This window comes from Plutella xylostella, chromosome Z, assembly GCF_932276165.1.
Source record: "Plutella xylostella chromosome Z, ilPluXylo3.1, whole genome shotgun sequence".
NCBI classification, from domain to species: Eukaryota; Metazoa; Arthropoda; class Insecta; order Lepidoptera; family Plutellidae; genus Plutella; species Plutella xylostella.
In genome coordinates, this window is record NC_064012.1 from 15,035,746 (window position 1) to 15,063,372 (window position 27,627).

The 27,627-nt window shown below is 38.7% G+C and overlaps 1 protein-coding gene across 1 annotated transcript in view; it reads right to left on the reverse strand.

Moving 5' to 3' along the window:
* LOC105384233 (solute carrier family 15 member 1-like) overlaps positions 1-27,627 on the reverse strand; it is a 52,073-nt gene that overhangs the window by 1,810 nt on the left and 22,636 nt on the right. Inside the window, exons 13-15 of the mRNA XM_048632947.1 lie at positions 22,020-22,263; positions 9,027-9,134; positions 204-347 (exon numbers count right to left, since the gene is read on the reverse strand). Coding sequence (XP_048488904.1) covers positions 204-347; positions 9,027-9,134; positions 22,020-22,263 — 496 coding nt within the window. The remainder of the gene's footprint in view (positions 1-203; positions 348-9,026; positions 9,135-22,019; positions 22,264-27,627) is intronic.

Consider the following 27,627-nt stretch of genomic DNA (forward strand, 5'->3'; position numbering starts at 1 on the left):
CTACGATATTATAGTATTTATCTACGTTGATAACAAACCCGTGACTCTGCATTGTAATAATATATAACAGCTTCTAGTCTAAATACACATATTTATTATTTCTATATTTCTTTCTTTCGTTTTTTCTTTCTTTTTCATTCTTTTTTTCTATTTTTTTCTTACTATTCATATTTCATCTTTCTTTTATTATTTCGATCTAATACCTTGGAGTGCCTCCGCAGCAGCGGCTGGCTCTCGCTGGAGGAGGCGTCCCACGCCGGCGCACCGGCGGGGAACCCCCGCGCCAGGTGCAGGAACACCAGCATGGCCAGTGCCAGCGCGCCGGCGTACACGAACAGCTCCGTCGCCTGAGGGGAAACGGAGGGGTTATGTCTGTACTAGAGGGGAATATCTAAAGGGTGTTGAAAAAGGGGTCATTTCCCATAGAAACTTAGTTGGTCACGTTGGTCATAGAACCTATGGAGAATGATATTTTTTTCACATTTTTTGACATTCTGTTTTCATTTGCGGGCTTAGAAATAAGTTACATACTGCACACTTAAGTTTCGTTGAATAAAATCGTTGAAATTGTGTTAAAATTTTATAAATGATATAGGAGTAGGGGTTAGTGACACAGGTCCACGACAGAATTCAAACCTATGCGCCTTGCATATATATTATGTTTGAAATTTTCTAATTCAAAACTCTGTTATATTTCTAAACTTAATTAATAGTTAAAATGCTTCGTGTAAATAAAGCGTTCCAAAATCTATTAGCGCATGGCGAGCGAGTAAATTAGTTTTGTTGGAATTTTGGAAACAACAAATGTAACCTATTGTGCATATTTCAATTGCATTGTTTTGTGTTGAAAATTGCATTTCAACTGTAAACCAAAGGTCGATATTGCGCTGTGGTTATGAATACATACCACAACACTATATCCAAAAACATAAAAAATACCTTGGTAAGTACCTACTTAAAATATATTAGTATATTAAGCGTTACCTCCCCAGATAACTTGATCTTGAATGATCTACTTAATCCATTTGTCCTCTAAATCGTTTTTTGGTGAAAACTTGTTAGCCTCCAACCGTTTCTTATTAGATACCAATTTATTTTAATTATAAATCTTTCTACCTTTCAGCTTTCAGCACATATTGATACAATAGCTGTAACTGTTTCCTTGTTTCTGTCTGTAATTATTCCGCCGAGTAACTAGAGTCTTGCGAGGCTGTGCTGGGTTTCAGCTGCAGACGTGTGCGCTATTAGAAACGAATATTCTCAGCTATAGTCTGACTGAACTGATTCTGAAGTTCTGAACTAACTGCGTAGTTCCTGATTCTCTAATTTAGCGGTTCTATTTTAGTGCTTATTTATGTATTTAGCTTTGGTAAATTATAAATAATAATTGTATTACCAATTATCATGGTAAACAACTTTTGGCAATTCGCTAAAATAATATTTTGCTAATCCAGAGCAACTTTGTTCAATGTTCATTCCGTGTTATATTTTTTTTACGAATCTCCAAAAGTTTTTTAAGATCTCCAAAAGTTATTCAGAATGACTACCTGAGTTGCTTATTTTTTGCAACACCCTATAATTTAAATAACAAATTTGTTCATAGTTTACAGTATGCCCAATGTCCAGTCTACCTACTTACTACCAACTCAGCGCCAACCACATTTAATTTACAATCTCAGGTAGCGTGAAACAAATAGTAAGTTAGTAATCTGTTAGAATATTTACACATTATGTTAATAATAATGGGAATGGTAAGGTATAAGATGCGAACATATATACATAAAAAACGGTAGCTTTTGGAATATATTCGAACACCTTCAAGATTTATTACCTACACGCAACATCTAAGACTTTCAGAAACATCGAAACAACATTAATTCTCACATGAATAAGCGATGTAAAGAAATATGTCTGGATAGTACTGACCCCTTAGCATGAATTTTCGTCGTGAACGTGACGTGAAATTACTCGATGAATTTTGTAGGGAAATTTTAGTTCTGCTACCGACCGCCAGGGGCGCTCTTCATATTTTCATACAAAATTACTCGATGAATTCTACTTCACGTTCACGATGAAAATTCATGATAAGGGGCTGAAGATGTTGAATAGCTGTTTAGAAACGGCACATAGAGTAATTCGATCTCAGTGCAATCTGCATCGGAGGAACGAACAAACTGTAAATAGTGTGCAGAGACGCAAATCAACTTCTTGTAGGTACTTTCAACTTACAAGGAAATGTATTGAACAATGATTTGTTGGAAATATACAGCTGTCTCTGTATACCTATCCTAACTAATATTATAAATGCAAAAGTAACTATGTCTGTCTGTCTGTCTGTCTCGTTCACGCCAAAACTACAAAACGGCAGCAAAATGCAATCATTTAAAAGGGTTCTACCTTTTTTGGCATAAGATTTTTTTGCCTAATCTCGTATTGCATAGTAACGTTTGGTCAAAGTCTCGTTACGCCGAAAATCGTATGGCATAAATCTCGTTTAGTAAAAAGTTATTTCGCATAACATTGTTTAGCCTAATAATGGTATGGCCAAATCTTGAATAGCCTAATAATGCTATGGCATAGGTTTATACAAAGTAATAATATTCGTTTGGCTTTAACTTTGACGGAGCGTCTCCCTACATAGCGCAAACTGGTGCCTTGTATTGTTTCCGCTGTTTGGAAAACGCTCCGCTCCGCTTCGCTGCGCTCCGCTTTGGTTTTGATGAAAATGTGCACCTAACACGCTCCTCCTCGCTTTGCTCGTCGTCGCACCTATTTTTAGGTTTCGATCTCATGGGGTTTGTAATAATTATATTGGTCGTTAACTTTCGATTTTTTGATCATACAATATCGTGATTTTCGGGATGTAGGAGAAAAATACCACAATTTGTACATTTATTACATACTTAATATATTATTTATTAAGATTACATTAGGAGAAACAAGATTATACATAGGTATAGACGAACATAAATTTGAGCAAACGAAACTTAGGTGTTTAAAGATGGTGCCTAAAGAGTTTTAGACGAAACGAGCCTTATGCCACATAAGTCTTGGCAAAGTGATGGTTCGGCCAAAAAAGTTTAGACGATACGAGTTATGCGAAATGAGTTTTGGTCAATAAAGATTATGCCAGATGAGCGGAACCCATTTAAAAGAAACTACAAGTCAAAATAAAAAAGTACAAAAACAAGTCTAAACAAAGTTTTTTTAACTGTTCTTTGGACTATAGGTACGTGCCGTGAACCCTAGGCAGTCTGTGCCGCTATTCTGAGTGGCCAATTCACCACCATGACAAACTCTACATCAACCCTAGTGTTTGTCGCCGACAACCTAAAAAGATAAACATAATATCGACAACAGATGTTCACGCAACATTTCACCTACATATTCACACAGAGAAAGGCGAGTTCCCGAGTGCATGTTATTTCCTTCGAAGCCTTGTCCTCTGTCTCAACGCATATCCAGCAATTTCCGACTGTCGGGGAAATGACTATGCATATGGGCCCGTCGCCTGTTTTACAAGCACATTCCCGGGTCCTTCCTTACCGGAATAACAATACAAAACAAACAGTCGTTTTAATACTGTGATATTTATGCTGGTTGTGTTGTGTATTGATGGTATGAATTACGGATACAATACAAACACAGAAATGTTTATTTAGAACAAAACGAAAACGTACAGATGAAACATAGGCCAGGGAACATTATTGTATAATATTAAAGGTACAAACAATATTACTCAACATATAACTCAACATTGTACTGCCGATGTCGGTAAAAGAAGGTATCGAATACGATTGAAATTAGTTAGTGAATGCCGAAGGTCCCGGGTTTGAATCCCGGCCGAGACCGCTATTTGTTGAAGCCAGGTACCATCTATCTGTTTAATGTTTGTGTTGTGTGATATTTCTAAATGGCCTGCTAAGTGTGGAGATTATGACAATAACGAAGCCGACGTTATATTTAGAATGTTGTTAGATTTATATACCTAGTGATGCTCCTCTACATCATCATCATCACGACCCATCACGTCCCCACTGCTGGGGCACAGGTCTCCTTCCAACGAAGGGAGGGTTTTAGGCCTGGTCCACCACGCTGGCTTAGTGCGGGTTGGTGGACAGTGAACCTCCTGCTGGTACTTAAACAATCTTGGAGGGTGAAATGAAATGAAATCGTTTAAATTTTTTCCACGTAAAATATTAGAATTACTTGTCAAAAGTCATAATCTACCACCATTTCACAAAGGCCCCGTCATTCAGGAGGAAAGAAATGGGTTGGTGGGGAGTGCACCGGGGTGCATGTACAAAACCTGCGACCCCGCGGAGGCTCAGAACCACTTACAGATGTACCAGCTTTAAACCACAAACGAGACATTATGGATATTCCCGTCATCCCTCACGACATTCATGACTCACAATTAGGGTAAGATCTGACTGTGTTAGTGGATGCATCGCGGGGCAAAGGTACTGTAAAAATATAAATGGGTAAGTTGAAAGTCGAAAAAAGACAATGCTCACCCTTGGCGCAAATACTTTCACTCAAATTCATATACAGTGTTTTAAATTTACAACAAGGTTAAAATTGACATCGAAACACACTAATTTCGTCTCTATGTTAAGGACCATTATGTACATAATTTTAAGATCAGTGTAAAACTTACATAGTTGCAATAAACATATTACTATTACTATTACTCTTTGTGTAAGTCAAAAAGATGAAATTCGTATATCACAACGTTAATTTTAAGTCTAATGTAAATTGTCAAAAAGCTCTATGGATTTGGGGTATTGATTCTAAGTTATTCATAGATGGAAGATAGATGAATAAAATCATATTTTATCTATAGATACTAAACAAGCACTTTTCATGTCACCCGTCAGTATATCCTAAAATTTAACTGTGCTACCACAAAAAACTTAAAACACGGTTTTACTAGTATTTAAAACGAAATTTGACAGATTTTGTAGGCGTTTGACAGCACTAAACATCTGTTAAATCTCAGATCAACTACAAATAGATTCGCAATCGCCGTGTGCACTATTCTCTTTCTCACTCAAACCATAGATGTTGCCGACAAAAAAATAAAACCTAAATATGGGGAAATTTAACTTATCATAATAACAAAAACAAAACTTGAGTATATCGTCGGTTGATAGGAAAAAGACACTAAAGGCTAATTTTTCAATAGCCAGACAAAAGTTTTGCTGGGAAATAATTTTGATGCTGTTGCGTGTCAATGTTTCTCAATGTTTGTATTACCCAGATAACATTTATCTGAATATTGAAAAATCAGCCTTAGTGAGTTTTTCCTGTCAACCGACGATATAAGAAAAAAAACTTTACTAATACTTATTTGATTTCAATATAATTATTTAATATACACAAACTGAGTGGATTGTATAATTCATTGTCTTCGTCCAATCGAAACAATCCTCTTCAAAATGTGCCGAACACAATTTTTGTATGTTTCCTTGGTTCCCAATTTGTGCGACCGGTAATGTCTATCCATTTTCTTGATATTTTTTTTCTGTCGGAAACCTATGAAAGAGATAATTGGATGAGCATGAGCATTATAATCGTGGGCCAAATATGTGATGGGGTTTTTTTAAAGGAAACACGTATTTCGTATCAATACAATAAACTTTATATTATACAGAAGAAATCACACATGGAAGAAAAAAAAAGAAACGAACGTTTCCTCACAATGAGAGGCACCTCATTTGAAAGAGGAGAATGACTTCTACAAAATACAATCTTCACAAAAACCGAATTCGTGCGCCCCATTTGTAAACCCAACCCGAGTCCGTTACAATTTCTAGTATTTTCTTTGCATACTATAATATTTGTGGGTAAAATAAATTTTCAATAACTTGCAACACCATGTGATTTGTTATGATATGGTACCTCGTAATTTTTACTTAAAACTGATACTAAAAGACCTTACAGTATTAAAATTAGTATCGTTTTATATTAAAATCGAGCCAATAGATAGTACTATGATGAATGTAAGCTTGTTAAACTTGATAGTATCTACTTACATGTGAAAATATATCTCATCCATCATTCCATCGTGTTTTCGTTCAATATGCTCTATACAACCGAACAAAATCCACCCACCCATGTCACACACTCGTTAAGTGATGATAATAGTCTAATAAACTTAATAAACACCCACAAATCACTAGCAAATCAAAAATAAATATCATTTAGAAAATTTTGTTGTAACTGTCAGCCTTTGTTTGGCACAGATTTTTCATTTGTTTCATTGTTTGGCACAGAGAACTGACGTAAACAGGCGCCACAGCAAAAAGGACAAAAAACATTTACAGCTTAACGTTTCTTTCTTACGCTTAATGTAGCTAAGCGTCTCTTTTTCGCAATGTCAGAACTGTCACGATTATACCCCTGTGTGTTAAATACTGTCTAAGTTTTTGTGGTAAGGCCCTTTGTGTTTGCGCTAGGGTGGTAAACATAATATCAAATTTTCTGACTGTACATAATTGTGTGTGACCCCCGTGTGCCTCGTAGCACCGCAACGAATGGACCAAAATAGAACTTATCCTTAGTCCAGCGTGGTTCTTCATGTAACTTTATGCAGATGTCGTAAACGGCGCAACTTTCAATAAATTATGTTAAAATGTAGTGTATATTTTCATTCATAGTGCAAAGAATATAGAGTATTTATATCATTCTCTTACGGTGAATTTCAGCCAACTAAAATTCAAATACAGGATACTTACAGTGTTCCAAAATTGATAATGCGCATAGAAATCTTTGACAGATCGGTTGTTTTCGATTATGTGACACATGATTCTATTCTATTCTATTCTATTCTATTCTCTGTGGGGGTGAAAGTACCTGCACCTGGCTCCCTCGAGTGGAACCTTTGTGCATATCCCCAAGGTCTAAACTGCCTTCCTAAGCTTGGACCATTTCCCACCACGCTGGTCCATTGCGGGTTGGTGGGTTCACATATCTAGATGTTCACATATCTAGATGTGACACATGATATTGACTCCTATTTCTTTCGAACAAGGTGCAAAAGGCAAGTGTTTTTTAAGGCTCTTACGATTTCATGATTCGGGTGTGAAGATCTGCATGTGCATTATTAATTTTGGACAAGTGTACCTGGTGTTCGTAAATAAAGTGTGGTTCAAACACAAATCTTAAAAGAGCGGTGATAAAAAGAGGCATGTTTCCAAATAGCCTCCGACACTCAGTTAATTTCTTAAAACTCCCGCCAGACAAGCCGGCTGCTGTTGCCAAGAAAATTTAAAGACTTGCACGAAATCCATTTGAGTTGCGCGAATAAAGTAACTAGTTAATTTTAAATTTCAGTTTCTCTCACGCCCGCATCAAACTCTGATGCATTATAATATGCAGCTTAAAACATTTTCCCGTGTGCTACGGATGAAGTTTGCCGGTTTAAGCTTGTATATCTAGATGTACTCCTGGACAGTCTTTGTCATGCCACTCTATATGAGGAGGGTCACTCTATATGACCTAAAACGTATCAAATATGCCTATTACACGATACGTTCGTTGGCTTTTCGTCAGTATAGAGTGAACCCCTGGACCGGCAGAGTGCCGACATTCGCCGACTCGCACTATGAAAAGGCTTTACCTTATCAATAAACCTGTCATAGCTCATAAGTCTCGTAACATACGAAAGCTTCGTGCCAAAAACAAAGCTTTATCTCAATTTTATTGGAATATTAATGAAATGTATATTTTCATTGTTTCATTTTGAAATGCAGCTATTTGCAACGTCCACTCTCTTTTGTTTGCTTTCAGCCGATCAATGCTGAAATAAGGCTGCCGCAAACTTTACCTACTTTTTGCACTGCAATTAATCACTGACGCAACTTTGACGTAAGCTATTTTGACCTTATTCAAAGGTCTAAAGAGATGACCGAGATATTGTTGTATAGTATACTTATACGAAAAAAAAAGATAAATTAGAAGCTAATGTCGTTTCCTAATTTTTTAATTAACGACCGAATGGCGTAGTGGTTAGTTACCCTGACTAGTGAGCCCAAGGTCCCGGGTTCGATTCCTGGCTGGGGCAGATATTTGTTTAAACACAGATATTTGTTCTCGGGCCTTGGTTGTGCCCGTAAAATGGCAATAGGCCCGCCCCCTATTACATTGGGACTAACATAACACTGGCGAAAAGTGGGTGCAGCAATGCACCTCTGCCTACCCCGCAAGGGAGTACATTAGTACAAGGTATGAGTGTTTGTTTTTGTTTCTTTTTAATTAACTTCTACATTCTAGGTACTGGTTATTGGGAAGTAGGTTCTCAAAATTGGAATAAGCATGAAGACGAGAAATGTGACAATTTTCCGAAAACGCTTTAAAACGGAAGTTATGATTTTTTTCAATTGACGGCGCTAGTTGAACTCACGTTTAACCTTAAGGAATATTGTGCAATATTGCCTTCCTCGCAAATAAACCTTCAGCACTTCATAACTGACCTCCACAACTAAAGACAATGTAATAAAGTTTTGTCTCATTCTATTTCAGTATCTTTGTCCCGGAAACAACACTTCTCAAATAAAGGCTAGCAACTGAAATTGCCTCAGGACGTCGCCATTCCGGGCCGTAACTGAAATTCTTGTAGGTTTTCTATGAAATTGACTCCAAACACAAGAGATCAGATAAGTATAGAAAAGGTTGTAGATGGATATAATCTAAGATTGGTATTTCAATATTTTTTCGAAATTGCTAGCTTGGAGTAATGGAATGAAAATTATGATTAATTCATTACATTATTCTGTGAAGAATGTGAGTATTTTTTTATAGGGAAATCGAACTCTTAACAGAACAATATTTCATAAAACATGGATAAATGTTATCCATGTTTAACAATGTTATGTTAACAACGATAGATCCCCAAAAAAAAACATATCTGAAATCGCTTACGACGTTTGGGGGCTCCGTTTCCACAGACAGATACACACACACGCAAAACTTACACCACCCCTCTTTTTCGTCGATGGTTAAAACCAGCAGATGCATCATACCCTGGACTGGAAGGCCTTGGTCTCAGCCACGAGGATCACGATGAGGTTCCCGACGGCCACCGACACGTACCACGCCGCTATCGTGATGGTCTTCATGCTCTTCGGAGCCTGGAAACAACAGCTATCGTTAGGATTACGACCTTAGATCTACAATTTACGAAGCAGATGGTGTGTCACATACTAAAATAAAGAAAAAACTGTACGGTTAGGAGCACCACAACACTTATTCGGCTTTCCCAGTTTACCGTAGCACCACCCGAATTAGCACTTAGCAATACTTAAGTACGTAAGCAGCGTCACCCGCTTGCAAAATCTGACGTAACTTGTATGGATCTGGCAGATGTTTGACAGGCGAACGACGCATAATATGGATTGTTAATTGCTAATGTATCGGTGGTGGTACGGCAGCAGCTATCGAGTGTAAATAGGTCACATCCAATGTGATTTTTTCTCTAATAATAATAACGTAATAATAGAAAAAGAAAAGGTAGGAAATGCTTTTAGCATTAAGTCAACCCTTTGTACACTTTTTATATATCCAACTATTGGTGCCATAAAGGCTTAAATGACAATAATAATTAATACAGCCTGGCAAGTTAGTGTCTTTGGGCTGGTAGCCCTACTCAAGCTATGGGAAAGCTAAATAGCGGCCAAGAAAAATTACGCTACTATTTAATAGCTACTCTTTCTTAGCCGGCTTTACGTGTCTGCTATTTTCCTATTTTCTGAAATTCTGACTTAATAACATTTTGATTTTAATACTTTAATGTTTATCTCTCTCTCTCAGCCTTCCATAGTCCACTGTTGGACATAGGCCTCTCCTAACGATCGCCACCCCAAACGGTCACCCGCCATCTGCATCCAGCGACTTCCTTATGTTTATATTGAATGTAAATTAATTTCTAGTAATATCAGTATTTGCAGTTTCAGAACAAGCATTATTTGCAAAGCGCATCAACAATTTGCACATTAATTAGCGGCTTTCTTATCCAAACATCCCCCGCCTATCTGCAGTCGTATGACGCCATCATTAAATTACACTTGCTGTTCAATACTCGTATAAACTGTTGCTGTAGACTACAAATAGTTATATTTAGTGAGCGTGCAAATCCGCCCCAACGGATAGAGTTTCTTGATTGATTCGCGCCGCATCGACAGAGCGCCACGCATCGACTGCCCTGCCGGGGGGACTATTCAGGCACTTTACAGAAAGATAAAGATAAAGATGCGTGGTGGACTAGGCCTAAAACCCTTCTTCATTGGAAGGAGACCCGTGCCCCAGCAGTGGGGACGTGATGGGTCGTGATGATGATGAATGAAAGATAAAGAAACATTTATGACACACGGACAACAAGAAGATATATTTTTTTGAAAATAATATTATATTCAAAACAAACAATAACACATCAAACAGGTTTGCTATCCAGAGATCTAAAAGGGACCAGCTCAGCATGTGCTGTTGACAATAAGGCCACAGACCGAGAACTGTACAGGGATTTCGAAACTTTCAGTGGCCGTTATTTTTATTTCGGATGGATGTTTTTAACGTTTTCACGGTAAAACGGCTACATAAATTTTCATTATTTATTTTCAATATTAGTTAGGATTAGGATATGTAGCAAGCTGCTGACACCCTGGATTATATTTTTTATTACGGAATTTCCACTGATAAACTGTCTAGGGCGAAGTGGAACTCGCGGGTGACAATTAGTACGTTAGTACTAGGGTTGCCCGATTTTCGGGCCTGAATCGATATTTTGGATCGTAATGGATCGTAACTCCGTGAATCGATCCTCGATCTCAATCTCGATTCAGGTTGGGCTGACTAAACTTTCCCAAGTGCAGATCAAATGGCACAGGCACATTAGAAATGGGAGCTTATGGTCTATGGTGTTGGAGTACCTGCACTCTCGCACTCCCGCACGGTCAGAATCCTAACTAATATTATAAATTCGAAAGTAATTGTGTCTGTCTGTCTGTCTGTTTCTCTTTCACGCCAAAACTACTGAACGGATTTGAATGAAATTTGGTATTCATAATATGGTCTAGACCCTGAGAAAGAACATAGGCTCCTTTTTATCCCGGAATTCCCACGGGAAAACTTTTTAAGGCGCGAAGCTCGCGGGAACAGCTAGTAGGCAATAAAAAAACTTAGGCTTAATATTATTAGATGTACAAATTAAGTATCATGTTAGAAACGCCGAGTTGCCATGAATATAGCCCCTGGAACTCGGTGCGGAGTTGAATAAATGTGTAAATCTGATCCTTCCGCTGTTGCATGTGATGCGAAACAGTGTTAGAGACAACGTACCTACATACGTGTAGCTGTAGGGATATACCACATACATACAATTATAAACTAAGATACATTTATAAGAGAAATGTTAGATACACGCTCGGAGAGCACTCTGAGATGTATTATATTAAATGTATTTGCAGCAACATCCTGTATTTATATTTTAGCTTCAAACGTAGCGTATAGCATCCTGTCTTGGTTTACAGAATAACTAATACTACATTTGTGGTCTAGGTTGATACTTTACGTACGTAAAGTATAACAGTGGTGGTCCTATTAGAAACTGTCATGATTTTTTTATACAAAATGTACTTACCTCTATCTAGTTTATTTTTCTGTTTCAGTAAACTCATGAATTTAGAGTATTAATGGTATGCCGATTATTTTGTTTTAATAATTATGGAAGTTTCCGTTTTATCGAAAACAAAGTGGCGCATCGAGTTTTAACTAAGTATATATTATATGTTTACCGAAAATGTTCACAAAGAACTGATGAAAAACGGAAGCTTTAAATGGCAGAGCATGTTCTAAGCCTACCGACCTATGTTTGCGTTAGTATATTTTAGAGGCGCACGGATGCGTCGCTGAGCGGGCTTCGTGCATAAAGCATTTACATCCAGCGATGCGTATTTACCAGAGCACCCTTCCAAGACCTAACGACGTAGGTGCCCTGTGAAATGCGAGAACTAACTCAATCTCAGGAAGCAAGAATAAGAAAAACTTTGTTAATATTACTACGCTGCTGAAGACCTAGGTTGGAATTTCAATCTCCCGGTGTCGGCACAGTTGTCGTTGTAGAGTTGTTTTATTATTATTTTAACCTGCGTTATTTATTAAGTTGGTTATAATACTCTTGATATTTCTATTGAGTGAGTGACAAACAACTTGAATGCGTTTTGTGGTAAGTTGTAATAGCATAAGACTAAACTGTAAATTATCGATGAGGGCACGCTTAGTACAAAGCTCTTAGTTACGGGCTTATGTCCGTATATACACCTATGTCCATACGTGACTAATAAGTAATAGGTGCACGGCGGTGAAGCCATATTCGGCTAAAAGCTATTAAGTAAACAAATGCAGAGAGCAACAAAGCGGATTACCGGCTGTGATTTAGCACTTTGATTAAAATTGCTTCCATTTTCTATTTTACATCCATTTCAGATCCCCAAACACAGGGTGTTGAAAAAGCGGTATTGTAAGCCGACGGGGGTGACGACGACGAGGACACGGGGTAGAGAAGTTTTTTTTGCTATTTTTTTAAGTCTTGGAACAAAAGTTGTTCAGATTTAACCCCCAACACATCCTTTTTCGGCAACACCCTGTATAAATAGTTTACACATCTAGCTCCGGAGCTGATTTCGACCGTCTAGCTAGATTAAACGAATGTTCGCCGGCTGTCCGTCTGTCTATCAATCAAAGTTTGTTTTTTTTACCTGTCCGAAGTGGATGAGGGATCAGCGAAAAACGCAGATGCCCATTTTTGGCCATCACGAACTTTGACAGTATGCTCTTATTATGGATGTGTTATAGAATAGAATAGAATCATTTTTATTTCAGACATAAGTTCCATAGTTGTATTAGTAATAATGTATGTTTGTTATGTATGTAGTCGCTTTTGCTTATACATATGCAAATTATCTGCTGGACATATTTGTCATTTCCCATTAAAATTTCTTTCAACGGCTGTCTATCGACTAATTATTTTATGAATATCATAGTGTATTATTGAATAGCTGATACATACATAAAAAAAGATAATTAGAGAATTTGTATACGGCGGGAGAGTCACCATATAACCGCTGTCCGACACCCATAACACAGGTTCTGCCTAGCTTGGGGTCGGATGGCCGTGTGTGTTATTACTCTAATATTTATTTTATTATTTATTATTACTCTAAACCCTATGGCCAGATCGTCACCATCGTCGTAGTGATGGAGGGCAACCCACGCTACGTTTCCTATCCATTGTCTCCATTATAAAACTCCCACATTTGAAAATGATTTGTCACGAATTAGGAACCCAATTAATGCAGAATAATTTATAACTTGCTTATTGCATTAATAGACCGCCAGATTTTAATGAGTAATTATCATTCGGACGTGTGGTTGCTTAATTAACTAACTTTAATTATGTAGTTAGTGCAATCATATGGCTACAGTCAGTATTTCGAATACATTGATTGGTTGGCAATCGCTGCGGTTGCCTCCATACATTTCATAAATATGAATGAATCGGAGAGAAGCGTATTTCATTATTAACAAGTTATAATTTTAATTTGGAAATCAACAACTCGCCACTGCTTTTTAATTTATAAAATGGTTAAGTAAAATAATTTATTGGCTCGTACTAAAGATACAACGTGACATTCAACACGTTACATATATAGTTTTATAAGTACCTACGGCGTTGTAATATAGTATTGGAGTTATTATTCTGTGGAATTGACAATAACTACAAACAAACAGACATATATACAACAACGGTTCGCATGAAATAATATCAATATAGCTGAATTGATAATGAGACTATGCTTTCGGAGTACAGTACCGCGGGTTTGAATCCCGCCCATGGCAAACATTCGTGAGCTGAGCGCTGGTGTTTGCCTTGTCAGGTTATTGTTCATCTATATCAACATATAAATAAATAGGGTTCCGCTCATCTGGCATAATCTTTGTCTACGCCGGTCTTTAGTTCAACGTAAATTCAGAAATTTAATAATGTGTGCGTCTTGCATTATATAAAGTAAATAATAAATATTAATAATTAATAAAACTAGAATTGTATAAATAAATAATTTAAAGTAAATAAATATAAAGCGTTAAAGTATTCTAATAACTTGTCTAACATAGTTTCTAAACGCACACACTTAGTCATCCGCACTGCGTATTAGACACGTATGCGGTTACCGATCCAACGTCACTTCCCTACTTACCGCGACGCAAGAACCATTGTCGGGTCTAATTGTACAAGTGCTAATTATTTGCTAATTTAAAATATAGCACTACAACTGAAGTCAACCCAAATCTTTTATTTTGTTCCCATCGTGAACAAAAAGTGGCGACCGTGACAGGACCTGCTGTCTATTCGGATTACTGAGCACAGGTCCACGTTCCCGCCCAAGTCAAGCAGAGGTCATCGCCACGTGTCACACCTTGGAGCTGGTCTAAGAAGACTACGGGTCATCCCACTTCAGCCAGCGCCGAGCCTACCCCGTGACGTGCAGCCGCGACCCGCGCCTACTCCGGGAACGAACCCGGGACTCCGCCTACGTGAGCAGCAGACAGCCCCAGAGCCGCGCCCGACGTGCCCCGCGCCGCCCGCCGCGACGCACCGCCGCAGCCGCCGCCTGCCTGCCCTTCTAACTGTGAGCCCGTTCCTATTATTTCCTACCTTTCCTATTTGATTCGTGCATTTATTGAAGCTTGTTCTCGAAATACTGAGTGATCTAGACCTAGGTATCCTAGTCGCCTTGCGATATATCTAGCTAAACGTGCCTTCTATCCGCTTAAGCTACGCATTTAAACGCAAGTTCATAAGCTTATAAATTCCTAAGGCTTGTTACGTCATCTCATTCTACGTCATCGAGTCTATTTGCAAGTCATCGCCTAAACAAAGCACTTATCTTTCACAAAGGCCTAATCTAACTAGTAAACTAAACTATTCACAAAGAAACTATTATAAATAGCCAATAAATACTTACGTATTATTACGCAACTACATTTCATCCCAATTTTGCATTCCAATTCCAAGTCATTGCACAACTAAACTGTATCCACCTATCGTAATTATTATTGCTGTGCATATCTACGTTTTTGCAAACAATTAAACCTAAACATTAAACACTGCCTAATTAAATATACTTATTCCTAGCGTTTCTAATAACTTCACTTGCTTTAATTTCCCCTGCAATCATCTTTGTTCACTAGCTTCCAACTAAAACGTAACTTTTATAATCAGCTGCTAAACACAACGAACGTCTCAATTCCAGCGGACTGTGTGGTGCATTCCAAGCGCGGAGACGCCGTGTTCACTGCGCGAGCGCATAGTCACCGACTGCTGGTGTCGAGCGGCCGCTGCCTGCGCGCGCCGTGCGCCTGGCGACGAACCGGTTCTGCTATCGGCCAGCGCTGCCCAGCGACAACGAAGTGAGGAGCGTATCGTTCAACTTTTGTTATTATTCATAACTAACATCAGCTGATCTATACCGTTAAGTTCATCGCACGCTTGCAATCATGGAGGACAAATTAAAGGAATTGCTAATTAAACGTAGTTCTATTCGAGGACGCGTTACTAAATTTAAGAATAGTGTCGATTTGATAACTACCGAAACCATTTCCTCCATCGAACTAAGTAAGCTTTCGATGAAAATAACGAAATTTGAGGCGTTATTCAATGAGTTCGACGAGTTGCAGGGTGAAATCGAGATTTTAAATGAGTTAAATCTCTCGTCTGAGTTAGCTACCAGAGATTTAATTGAGCAAGATTTTTATCAGGCCATCGCTGTTGCGCAAAATATTGTTCAGAATAAGTCACCTTCTAAGCAGGAGGACAACTTAAGTAACCCATCATGTTCCGCCAATTCCCAGTGTCATCACCAACCGGATGAGGCACTAGGTTTCAAATTACCTATAATTAAAATCCCAAATTTTGACGGGACATACTATAAATGGATGGAGTTCAAGGAGACCTTTACCTCATTAATTCATGATAATGAAAAAATCAAAAACATACATAAATTTCATTATCTTAACTCCTACTTAGAAGGCGAGGCCTCTCGAGTTATTTGCAATTTAGAGGTAAATGACCTAAATTACGTCAAGGCTTGGCAACTCCTGTACGAACGATTTGACAACAAGCGGCAACTAATTAATAACCACCTAAAGTCACTTCTAAGCTTCGAGTCAGTGCGAGAGACCGATAAGTCATTAAGGTTTATTATTGATCATGTTTCAAAAAACTTACGGGCTCTCAGCACTCTCGGCCTACCTACTGACAAGTGGGACATGCTTATTATATTTATGGTCTCAGCAAAATTAGATCCCAGTACATTTTTTAAGTGGGAGGAAAACAGAAACACTCTGCCAGATATTCCCACACTAGAACAATTTTTCCACTTTCTAAAGAACCGTGCTGATGTTCTCGAAACCGTGCAGCGTAGTAGGCAGCAAGATAGGTCTAAACCTAATAATAATAATAATTTCAACACCCAAAGTAGGCCTCAAACCAAAGCCATGGTAGTGACTTCTAAAGAAGCTTCATCTTCCCCGTCTAAATTTCATTTTGAATGTGTCGAATGCAAAGCTAATCATCGTCTGTATGAATGCCCCACATTTAAGTCTAAGAAACCGGAGGAGAGAATGAGTTTAGTCACTGCACTAAAATTATGCACTAATTGTTTGAGAGGAGGTCACAATTCACGCTATTGTAAGTTACCAGGCTCGTGTCGTTTGTGTAAACAAAAACATAATTCGTTACTTCACCAATCAAATGAAGTCTCCGACTCTAATCAGTCAAGCTCCCTAACAATGTCGGCGCAGTCTTCGACAGAAGTACTGTTGTGCACTGCCATGGTTAAATTAATAAATCCTGCGACAAACCAATCAATCAAGGTTCGAGCTTTACTGGACAGCGGTAGCCAGAGTTCTTTCATTACCGAAGCTGTAAAAAATAAACTAAGTTTGACCCCTCAGCCGTCTAACACCAACATTGTAGGTATTGGAAACACCCCAATTAATTTAAAAACGGAGCGTTGTGCACTCCAACTACAGTCCAATGACTCATCCTATGACGTCAAAATGACGTGCCTAGTAATGCCTAAGATCTCAGATAATTTACCTAAAGTTGCATTCGATATTAGGCATCTAAATTTGTCTGAGTTCTCATTAGCCGACCCCAGCTTTAATGAGCCATCCCCTATCGAAATGCTTATAGGTGCTGACCTATTTTGGGACATAATAGGGTCTCAACAGCACTCATTAGGCGAGAAAAACCCTATTTTAAGAAGTTCTAAGTTTGGCTGGCTCATCGCAGGTCCTATAATAACTAAAACTATGCCTAAAAATAATAATCAAAAATCAAATAAAAACATATTGTGCAATTTTGTGTCAAGCAATGAAAATCTTGACAGCCTAAATGACGAGTTAAGTAGATTTTGGAAAATTGAGAGTTTTCCTCAGGTAGAGCCATTAACTGCTGAAGAAAAACAATGCGAGCAACATTTTCTCACTAACACTACTCGTTCTACAGATGGTCGTTTTTGCGTAGCTCTTCCTCTTCGAGACGATCCAGATTGCCTAGGTAACTCGTACAGTCTGGCTAAGAAAAGGTTTCTGAATTTAGAAGCTCGTTTCAGGAGACAACCAGAGTTGAAAAAAGCCTACACCGACTTCATCCACGAGTACGAAGAGCTGGGTCATCTCTCCGAGTGCCCAGTAGAGCAGCCTAATCTCTCGTATTTTCTTCCCCACCACCCTGTTTTTAGGGAGAGTAGCGAGTCAACTAAACTTCGTGTGGTCTTCGACGCTAGCGCTCGGTCTACTTCCGGATTTTCCATCAACGATCTGCAAATGGTCGGTCCTACTATACAGGACTCTCTCTACAACATTCTTCTTCGATTTCGACTCCACAAGTATGTTTTATCTGGGGACATCGAGAAAATGTTTCGGCAGGTGTCTCTAAGAGAGTCAGATCGTCCATTGCAGCAAATTTTATGGAGAGACAACGAAGACGAGCCACTGAGGACTCTACAACTCGGTACAGTCACCTATGGGTTTGCAAGTGCTAGTTTCCTTACAACCAGATGCATATGGCAGGTAGGCGAAGAATGCAGTGACCCCTCTATCAAGTCTATCATTCAGAGAGACTTGTACTGCGATGATTTATTAACAGGTGCAGATTCAGAGGAGCAGCTTCGTTACATTCAGCGATCAATATCCAGCGAACTTGCTAAGGGTTGTTTCAACTTGCGAAAGTACCGGTCTAACTTAATTAATCTTTTTTCCGGCAACGAGGAGCTAGAGAAAGATAATCTCCTAATCAGCAACTCTACCAGTACTTTAGGTATTGGATGGATTCCTCCATCTGATATGCTACATTTCCAAATTGAGTACACGCCTAGCAAAATTTTAACCCAAAAGGTCGATTTTGTCCTCTACATTTAAAATTTTTGACCCACTTGGTCTTTTGTCCCTGTGTACAATCAAACCTAAAATTATTTTACAGGTTCTATGGACTCTCAAAGTTGACTGGGATGAGCCGGTCCCTACAGAAATCCATAATTCCTGGTCAAATTTCACCAAAAACTTAGACTCACTGTCTAACCTTCACAGACCTCGGCGAGTTTTAGTAGATAATGCTGTGTCTATTGAAATGCACTGTTTTGGCGATGCATCGCAACGCGCCTATGGAACGTGCATTTATCTGAGGTCCACTAATTCCAACGGTGATGTCAACGTCAGTCTGTTGACAGCTAAATCTCGTGTCGCTCCTATCCAGCTGATGACTATTCCTCGCCTTGAACTTAGCGCTGCTTTGCTTGGAGCTGAATTAAGCTCAGCAGTGTCACAGGCTCTTCATCGCAATATCGATCGTCACGTCTATTGGACAGATTCAAGTGTCGTACTAGGTTGGTTGAAATCTAACAAAAAGGCTAAAACATTTGTTGCCAACAGAGTATGTGCAATCCTAGAGCTCACCGATGCTTCATCCTGGCGCCATGTTCCTACTTCAGAAAATCCTGCAGATCTTGTTTCCCGTGGAGTAGATCCCCAACATGTAGGTGGCTCAACTATTTGGTGGCATGGACCTGCGTTCCTGAAGGAGTCGGAGTCTTCATGGCCATCCTCTGAGTTTTCAGAAGTAGTCGATTTGCCAGAGTTGAAAGCTAATCCCGCTTTCGTGGCGGAGGCTTCATCGTCTTCGAGCGATGACAAAATTATAACTTTTACAAATTATTCAAGGCTCGTGCGTCTTCAACGAATATTTGCTCATGTTTTAAGATTTATTGATTCTGTTAAAGATCCTAAATCGCAAAGAAAAGGTCCCCTACAATCAAACGAATTAGAAAACTCCCTAAGGACCTTAATAAAAATGGCTCAGCTAGAGTCCTTCCCAATTGAGTTATCCCTATTAAAGAAAGGTAAACCTGTCCCTCAAGCTAATGTCGCATCCCTTAACCCATTTATTGACAGCGAAGGTGTTATGCGAGTTGGGGGTCGTATAGGCTCATCTAACTATCCATACGACAAAAAACACCCCATTCTTTTAAAGTCAGATCACCATCTAACAAAACTTTTATTCGAATTAGAGCATGAACAACTAATGCATGCTGGACCTCAACATCTCCTCGCCTCTATGAGAGAGCGCTATTGGCCAATCGGAGGTAGAGCACTAGCACGACGCGTTACTCGTCATTGTTTCGTGTGTCGTCGATTCAAGGGTCAGACTTTAAGCAATATTATGGGAAACCTACCCTCTGACAGAGTGGAACCTGATTTTCCTTTCCACACTGTAGGCACTGATTTTGCTGGACCATTCCTAATAACAGACCGCAAGGGACGAGGCTGCAAAATAACCAAATGCTACCTATGCATTTTTGTATGCTTCCGCTACAAATGTGTCCATCTAGAAGCCGTAAGTGACCTAACGAAGGATTCCTTTATTCTCACTCTCTCTAGGTTTATAAGTCGTAGAGGCAAGCCAAAAACAATATGCTGTGACAACGGCCGAAACTTTGTTGCTGCAGCTAAAGAGATAAATAGCTTCCTAACGTCACAAGCTGACGCTATATCTGACTTTGCAGCTCGTCGGGGCATTGAATTTCGATTCTCACCTGCGTACGCTCCTCACTTCGGCGGTCTCTGGGAGGCCGGTGTAAAGTCAGCCAAATTCCACATGCATAGAGTATTAAAAGACACTCATTTAACTTTCGAGGAACTGGCGTCTCTATTTGCTCAAATCGAAGCAATCCTAAATAGCCGTCCCCTATGTCCAATCAGTCCCTCACCAAATGATCTTTCCCCCCTTACCCCGGGCCACTTTTTGATAGGCAGGCCACTAACGGCCTCACCATCTCCGTGTCTACTGGAAGCTAATCCGAATCGCCTCGATCGTTTCCAGCGCCTCGAGCAGTACCGGCAACACTTCTGGAAGCGGTGGTCGAGCGAGTACGTCGCCGAACTCCAGCAGCGCACGAAGTGGAAGACAAGAGCTACGGACCTGCTGCTAGATGACCTGGTCCTCATCAAAGAAGACGCTGCTCCCCCCCTGTGCTGGCGGCTCGGCAGAGTCGACAAGCTGTACCCGGGCTCCGACGGCGTGCCTCGCGTCGCCGACGTGCGCACTACCCACGGCACAGTGCGGAGAGCGCTAAATCGTCTCTGCATCCTACCTACTCCTCAAGCCAATGAATCTTGAAAGCCGAAGCTTTCAAGGGCCGGGAAGATGTCTACGCCGGTCTTTAGTTCAACGTAAATTCAGAAATTTAATAATGTGTGCGTCTTGCATTATATAAAGTAAATAATAAATATTAATAATTAATTAAACTAGAATTGTATAAATAAATAATTTAAAGTAAATAAATATAAAGCGTTAAAGTATTCTAATAACTTGTCTAACATAGTTTCTAAACGCACACACTTAGTCATCCGCACTGCGTATTAGACACGTATGCGGTTACCGATCCAACGTCACTTCCCTACTTACCGCGACGCAAGAACCATTGTCGGGTCTAATTGTACAAGTGCTAATTATTTGCTAATTTAAAATATAGCACTACAACTGAAGTCAACCCAAATCTTTTATTTTGTTCCCATCGTGAACAATCTTTATTGACCAAAACTCATTTCGCATAACTCGTATGGTCTAAACTTTTTTGCCCGAACCATCACTTTGCCAAGACTTATGTGGCATAAGGCTCGTTTCGTCTAAAACTCTTTAGGCACAATCTTTAAACACCTAAGTTTCATTTGCTCAAATTTATGTTCGTCTATACCTATGTATAACCTTGTTTCTCCTAATGTTATCTTAATAAATAATGTATTAAGTATGTAGTAAATGTACAAATTGTGGTATTTTTCTCCTACATCCCGAAAATCACGATGATATGATCAAAAAATCGAAAGTTAACGACCAATATAATTATTACAAACCCCATGTGATCGAAACCTAAAAATAGGTGCGACGACGAGCAAAGCGAGGAAGAGCGTGTTAGGTGCACATGTTCATCAAAACCAAAGCGGAGCGCAGCGAAGCGGAGCGGAGCGTTTTCCAAACAGCGGAAACAATACAAGACACCAGTTTGCGCTATGTAGGGAGACGCTCCTTCAAAGTTAAAGCCAAACGAATATTATTACTTTGTATAAACCTATGCCATAGCATTATTAGGCTATTCAAGATTTGGCCATACCATTATTAGGCTAAACAATGTTATGCGAAATAACTTTTTACTAAACGAGATTTATGCCATACGATTTTCGGCGTAACGAGACTTTGACCAAACGTTACTATGCAATACGAGATTAGGCAAAAAAATCTTATGCCAAAAAAGGTAGAACCAAATAAATACTATGCTATGTATCAACTGAAGAACTGCTGTCTGACACCCATTACTACCTACGCTGTCCAGTTTACGTCAGATCGGAAAGTACATCATTATAAACATAAATCTTGCACTAATTTGAAAAAAAAAGACCCAAACCTGAGTGAAAGAGAACTCCAGCCCGCTGACAGCGAACATGATCTCCGCCACCGATATGAGCAGATACTGGGGCAGGATCCAGGCCAAGCTGAGCTCGTTGGGCGGGTTGGGCGCGTGGAGCGACGCCGCGTCCAGCCGGCCCATGCGCTCGCGCAGACACAGCACGTACACCCCCCCCGCGCGCAGGTACCCCTCCCCGGACCCCGCCACCGCCGCGCCCGCGCTGTCCGCGCGCCAGTGGAACCTGCAGGTCATCGTGCAGTTAAAATCTTATATATGGTCGAATGGCGTAGTGGTTAGTGGCCGTGACTGCTATGCCGAAGGTCCCGGGTTCGATTCCCGGCTGGGGCAGATATTTGTTTAAAGACAGATATTTGTACTCGGGTCTTGGGTGTTGATATTTATATTTAGTATCTATCTATCTATGTATTTGTGTAGATATATCAGCTGTCCGACAACCATAACACAGGTTCTGCCTAGCTTGGGGTCGGATGGCCGTGTGTGAGATGTCCCCACATATTTATTTATTTATTTTATTTTTATGGCCCACCTAAGATGCTAAGTGTCAATTTCTCCATAGTCGGCTATCTAACCTACAGGGATTGATTTATTAATTATACGTCATCTCCATATAAAATGACAGATGTGTCAAAAGTCAACCACTATAGTGCCACAATCTTATCTGTTCCGGTGACGGATCGCTGTGATCGAATCCAGTGATACCATCGATTAAATTTTGCCGTGTTTAAAACGACAATGCATTTCTGCTATTGTTATAATTAGGTACATTCATAAGTATAGATAAATCAAAATATAGGGTCAATAGTAAATGAAAGAGGATATAATATATCGAACGACATTCGTTGTATAAAAAATTTGTCCACGGCGAACAGAAACAAAATTAGTTCTGATTATGTTCTGATATAAGACATTTAAATCTAGATTTTACAATGATATATATAGGTAATATCTGTGGGTCGTGGGAATAACGAGATAGATAGACTTAAAAAAAACTATTAAGTACTTAATTATTTATTTAGGTACTTTATTTTCTAAAGTAACAAGAAACAAGAGCATAAAATTAAAAGAAATTCAGACAATGTACAAAGGCTAATTGCTAAAAATCCATTTCTTCCAGCCAACCCTTGATACTCGTAGGGGAAGAAGAAGATGTCATTAATCATCATTATTTCGTCTAAAATCGCTGCAGGTGCGAGAAATTCTTCTTGGTATACTAAGGTATAGGTACGCAGCTTCACTCACACCTGTAATCAAAGAAAAATAAAGATTATATACTTTACGGGTCTCTCGGGAAAATATTAATAAAATTACATGACAGTATATGGGTAAAAATATTCGTCATATTTGGCAACACTAACCTGTAGCCGCTGCAACTCTTTCTTCCAATTTTTCAAACGGAATTAAAGGCGCCTGAATACGTTATTCTTCCTGCATAAAAGCCAATATATCTAGTATTACTTTTCTTGCATCACTTTTCAGCGCTTTTGGCATAACTTCACCCAGAAAATCACAAAACAAATTAAATAACATAGCGTCAGCCTCTTCGCAGAAATTGACAACTCAAATAACGCACAGAGTATGAAATGAAGTTTGACAATGACGTCTCGTTAGTACACATTTTGACCACCGGAACAGATAAGATTGTGGCACTATACCTGGTTATGCTCTAACTGACTATGGAGAAATTGGCACTAAATGCGGAAAATCAGCAATTTTATGACAGAGGCCTACCTCTGTCATAAAATTAACAAACCTTAAAGTCTAGCCTATTAGACATCATGCAGCAAATTCAATTTTCAGATGTTTCCTATTTGCTATCATAAAGTTCACACTTGACATAAGACGGGATTCTGGAAAACGAATCCAAGAATGTATCCTGTAAATTTGATTTATTTTAAACCCATGGTAGGGTGAATTTACTGTGACATACGTTTCCCAGAATCCTCCCTGGGGTAAATTTTCTACGCTAACGGAATAACCGAAAATACCGAGGCCTACATACCTATAATAATTATGGTGATGACAAAATTAATTGAATGAATAGAGGAAAGTTTCACAATAAGTACATTTATTTTTTATTTGTGAAAGATACTTCACTGTTTCTTAAAATCCTCTAATGGCTAAGAGTTATTTGTAGAATTTATTCCAAGTATTGGAACGCAATTTTTTATTAATTCCAGCAGAAAGTGTATTTTTAATTATTCTTGAGATTAACAGTGCTGAATAAATAAATAATTAAATTATAGAGAGGAATCTAATAGCAAAAACTAATAAAAGACTTTGAAGTCACAACTTTACTCGGAATTTCTTTTTCTTGAAACTATTCCAAGATAAAAAAATATAAGTGCTTAGTTTATTTATCATTAAAGTAATGGTATTTTTCTAGAAAAGGAATATACTTAAATAGAATTCTAAGAATCTCAACATCTCACCTTAAATAGACATTTGATTTACTTAGATGTAATCATAATATTGTTATTTAATTAATATTAAATGTAAATAAGTTATTGAGCTTAATATCTAAATATTATAGTTCATATCTGGACATATTCATATTAATAAAATGTTATTAAAAGAAAATTGCATCTCTAATTAAGGTTTATAATGACCGCCGCGTAGCGATAATACAATACATCATGTTTAATTCGTACCATACGGAAAAAAATCTAAAGAAATATATTGGTTGGTGAGTTTTGCATATTGGTTTTTCAGACAGAGAACAAAAATACGGCGAAATCCGTCGAGCCTTCCGGCTGTATGTAGAGCATGACACAAAAATACATACACACATACATGCGCCTGAAAATAATTGCCCCCCGACGTTGCAGTCGGGTAAAATGAAAGGCTATTCTGGCACTGTTAGTTTCAGGAGATACGCAGAATTCTATAACAATATTAGCTCCGTGGTGAATGCAATTTTAAATACGTCACTCCATTCCTCTATCACCTAAATAATTATCAGTATTAAAAAAAATACCGGCTTTACCATGAAAACTTAGACACATGCTAAATGCTGTCAGTTGGCTTCAAAGCCTTATAAATTTGTCAAATTGTTATTTAAATACCTTTTAAGCCAGGTTTAATTTTTCGATAGTAATATAGTATATTTTTAAATAATGCAACGGAGCGGAAATTCCAAAAAGCTTTTAATTAAGAAGATACGAGTACCAGTAACGTGCGGAAATCGCTGGAACGTTTAATAATCGGTCCGGAAACCGTGGCCGGATGCCGGACGGGTATGGGAGCTCACAAAATGTCGGACGGGTAATGCTCGCTCACACGGCTGGAATATGGCGGCACTAATCCGGCTGTTTTCAGTATTATCATTCTCTTTCAGGCTTTCAATTCTCTTTAATTTTGACACATTTATTATACATGAAAATTATTTGACTAAATATTGGCAGCGGTTCTCAATATAAAGGCACCAGATTCCAATTTAAATCCACGAGAGTGACCAAAGAGTCAAAGAGTAATGATAGACGGAGCGCCATCTACAAATTAATATTGAATTCAAGACGTCATCGAAAACTACATTTGATTCCAGCAAGACGTGATCGAAAACTCCTTTTTGAAAGAGGTGAGGATTCCACTATAGATTAATGCCAGATTAGAGCCAGATTAGAGCCGCTGATGAACTATGCGGAGCGGCTCCGGCGGGATGCCAGGCGGCACATTGGGCTACGAGTACATTATCCAATTTTCGGACAGATCATTTAGGGCTGATTTTTCAATGGTCAGATAAGTGTTATCTGAAGAATAAAATTGTTGCTGTCATTGTCTAATACAAACATTCAGCTGTGACAGCAACAGTTTTATTCCTCAGATAACACTTATCTGACTATTGAAAAATCAGCCCTTAGTGCGTTAACTAGCGCTGAGTAGCATACCAATTTAATTGGCCTAGATAACTGGAACCCTTCACATAGATGGATAGACGTTATAATGTGAAAGCTGGCTGGTATAATTCCGATGGTATCGATAAATAGATGTAAATTAATCCTTTTGCAAATACATTTATAATTATTAATGCTTTTGCAAATACATCAATTCAGGATGATTATAATTATAACTATTTCAGTTTCAATACGTATAGATTACTTTGTATGTTTAAATAGGACATTTCTATCAGCATACTTATTACAAATTACAAAATAATAATATGTATCGCTTAATAGCAGTTGCGGCTTATGCGTGCGTTTTTAATAGAATATTACTCGACAGTCGTTTATAGGTTATGTTACAAACAAAGATATAATGCAAACTTTACAGAGCTATTTTCATTATCAATAGGATATTTTTAACTTATGTATAATTATAAATAGTGAATCATCTACGCATAAGATCTATTCTATTATATTATCTGTAAGGGTGTAATTACCTGCACCTGGCTCCCTCAAACGGAACTTTTGTGCTTTACGCATCAGATGAAAAATATATTAATATAATTTGATACATAGGTATATAGTAACATAATTAAATATTGTACGTTGTACATAAACAACAGACTAAATTAGGCTTCCTCCCTCAATAGCAGTACTCTCGGCTGCCCGCACACGACAGGCATTCTTTCAAAAAAACATCGTTATTTCCCGTACATTTCCCGTCCATCTTTCTTTCTCTGCCGTCATCCGCAGCGCAAACAAAGAACTGTATTGAGGATCCGGCGCTGCGCTTTGCAAACACGCTGCCATGAAAAAAGCCTCGCATGGAAATTTAAACACTGAAATCCTTGTGTACAAAGCCTCTGGTAGAGACCGATAGAACTAACGTTGCAACAGAAACCAGTGCCAACACAGAAAATGGTTGATTAGGGCAAGAACGACTCCTTGTAATGTATGGTACTTGATGGTACGTCTGTACGCCATACACACTCCGGTGTACCGGAGAGATCCGCCTATTGGAGGTATGTCGTTTGTCTGTGGGGTTTCCGGTTTCCGGAAGGGCTGGAGAGTTTTATTTTCGAAAAAAAAGCACAGTTCTATGCCCACACTCTCCCGTGGACCGGAGCGTATGTGGCCACACATTACATAATTTATAGGGATATCGAAATAAATAAAATAATAAGCTCCCATCTTTTACCATAGCAAAGTCACCGTTGTTCAACTCTATAGGCATAGGCGGCTGTACAGAATCTTACGTTTTCTATTTTTTAAGCTGTTGCGTTTGCGAACATGCTGTAAGGCCATGACGGACAGGCTTTGTTAGCCGGAGTGAAGTACAAAGAGTGTGTTTAACTCGTTCTTTTAAAATTTCCAACATTTCCCCGATCAATGTGTTTTTTATTCATTTAAATTAACAGTATAAGAACAGCAAGATAATTGATAAGTATTGTAGCAAAATCACACAACACTATAACATAATTATTGTGAAAGTTGTGTGTCAGTTTGATTTAAATCCGTTTCATTTAATTACTTTACAATAATGTTTAACGAATTCCGTTATCATTGCCTTTGCAACATAGAAAATGTTTGCTACGAGCTACACTGCTACGTCATGCTACGGTGCTACGATGTTGCTACGAATAGTCTTCGTACTACGCGACGTAGCTACACTCACGGGCAATGAAATGGCTCCACTGAGAAAAACA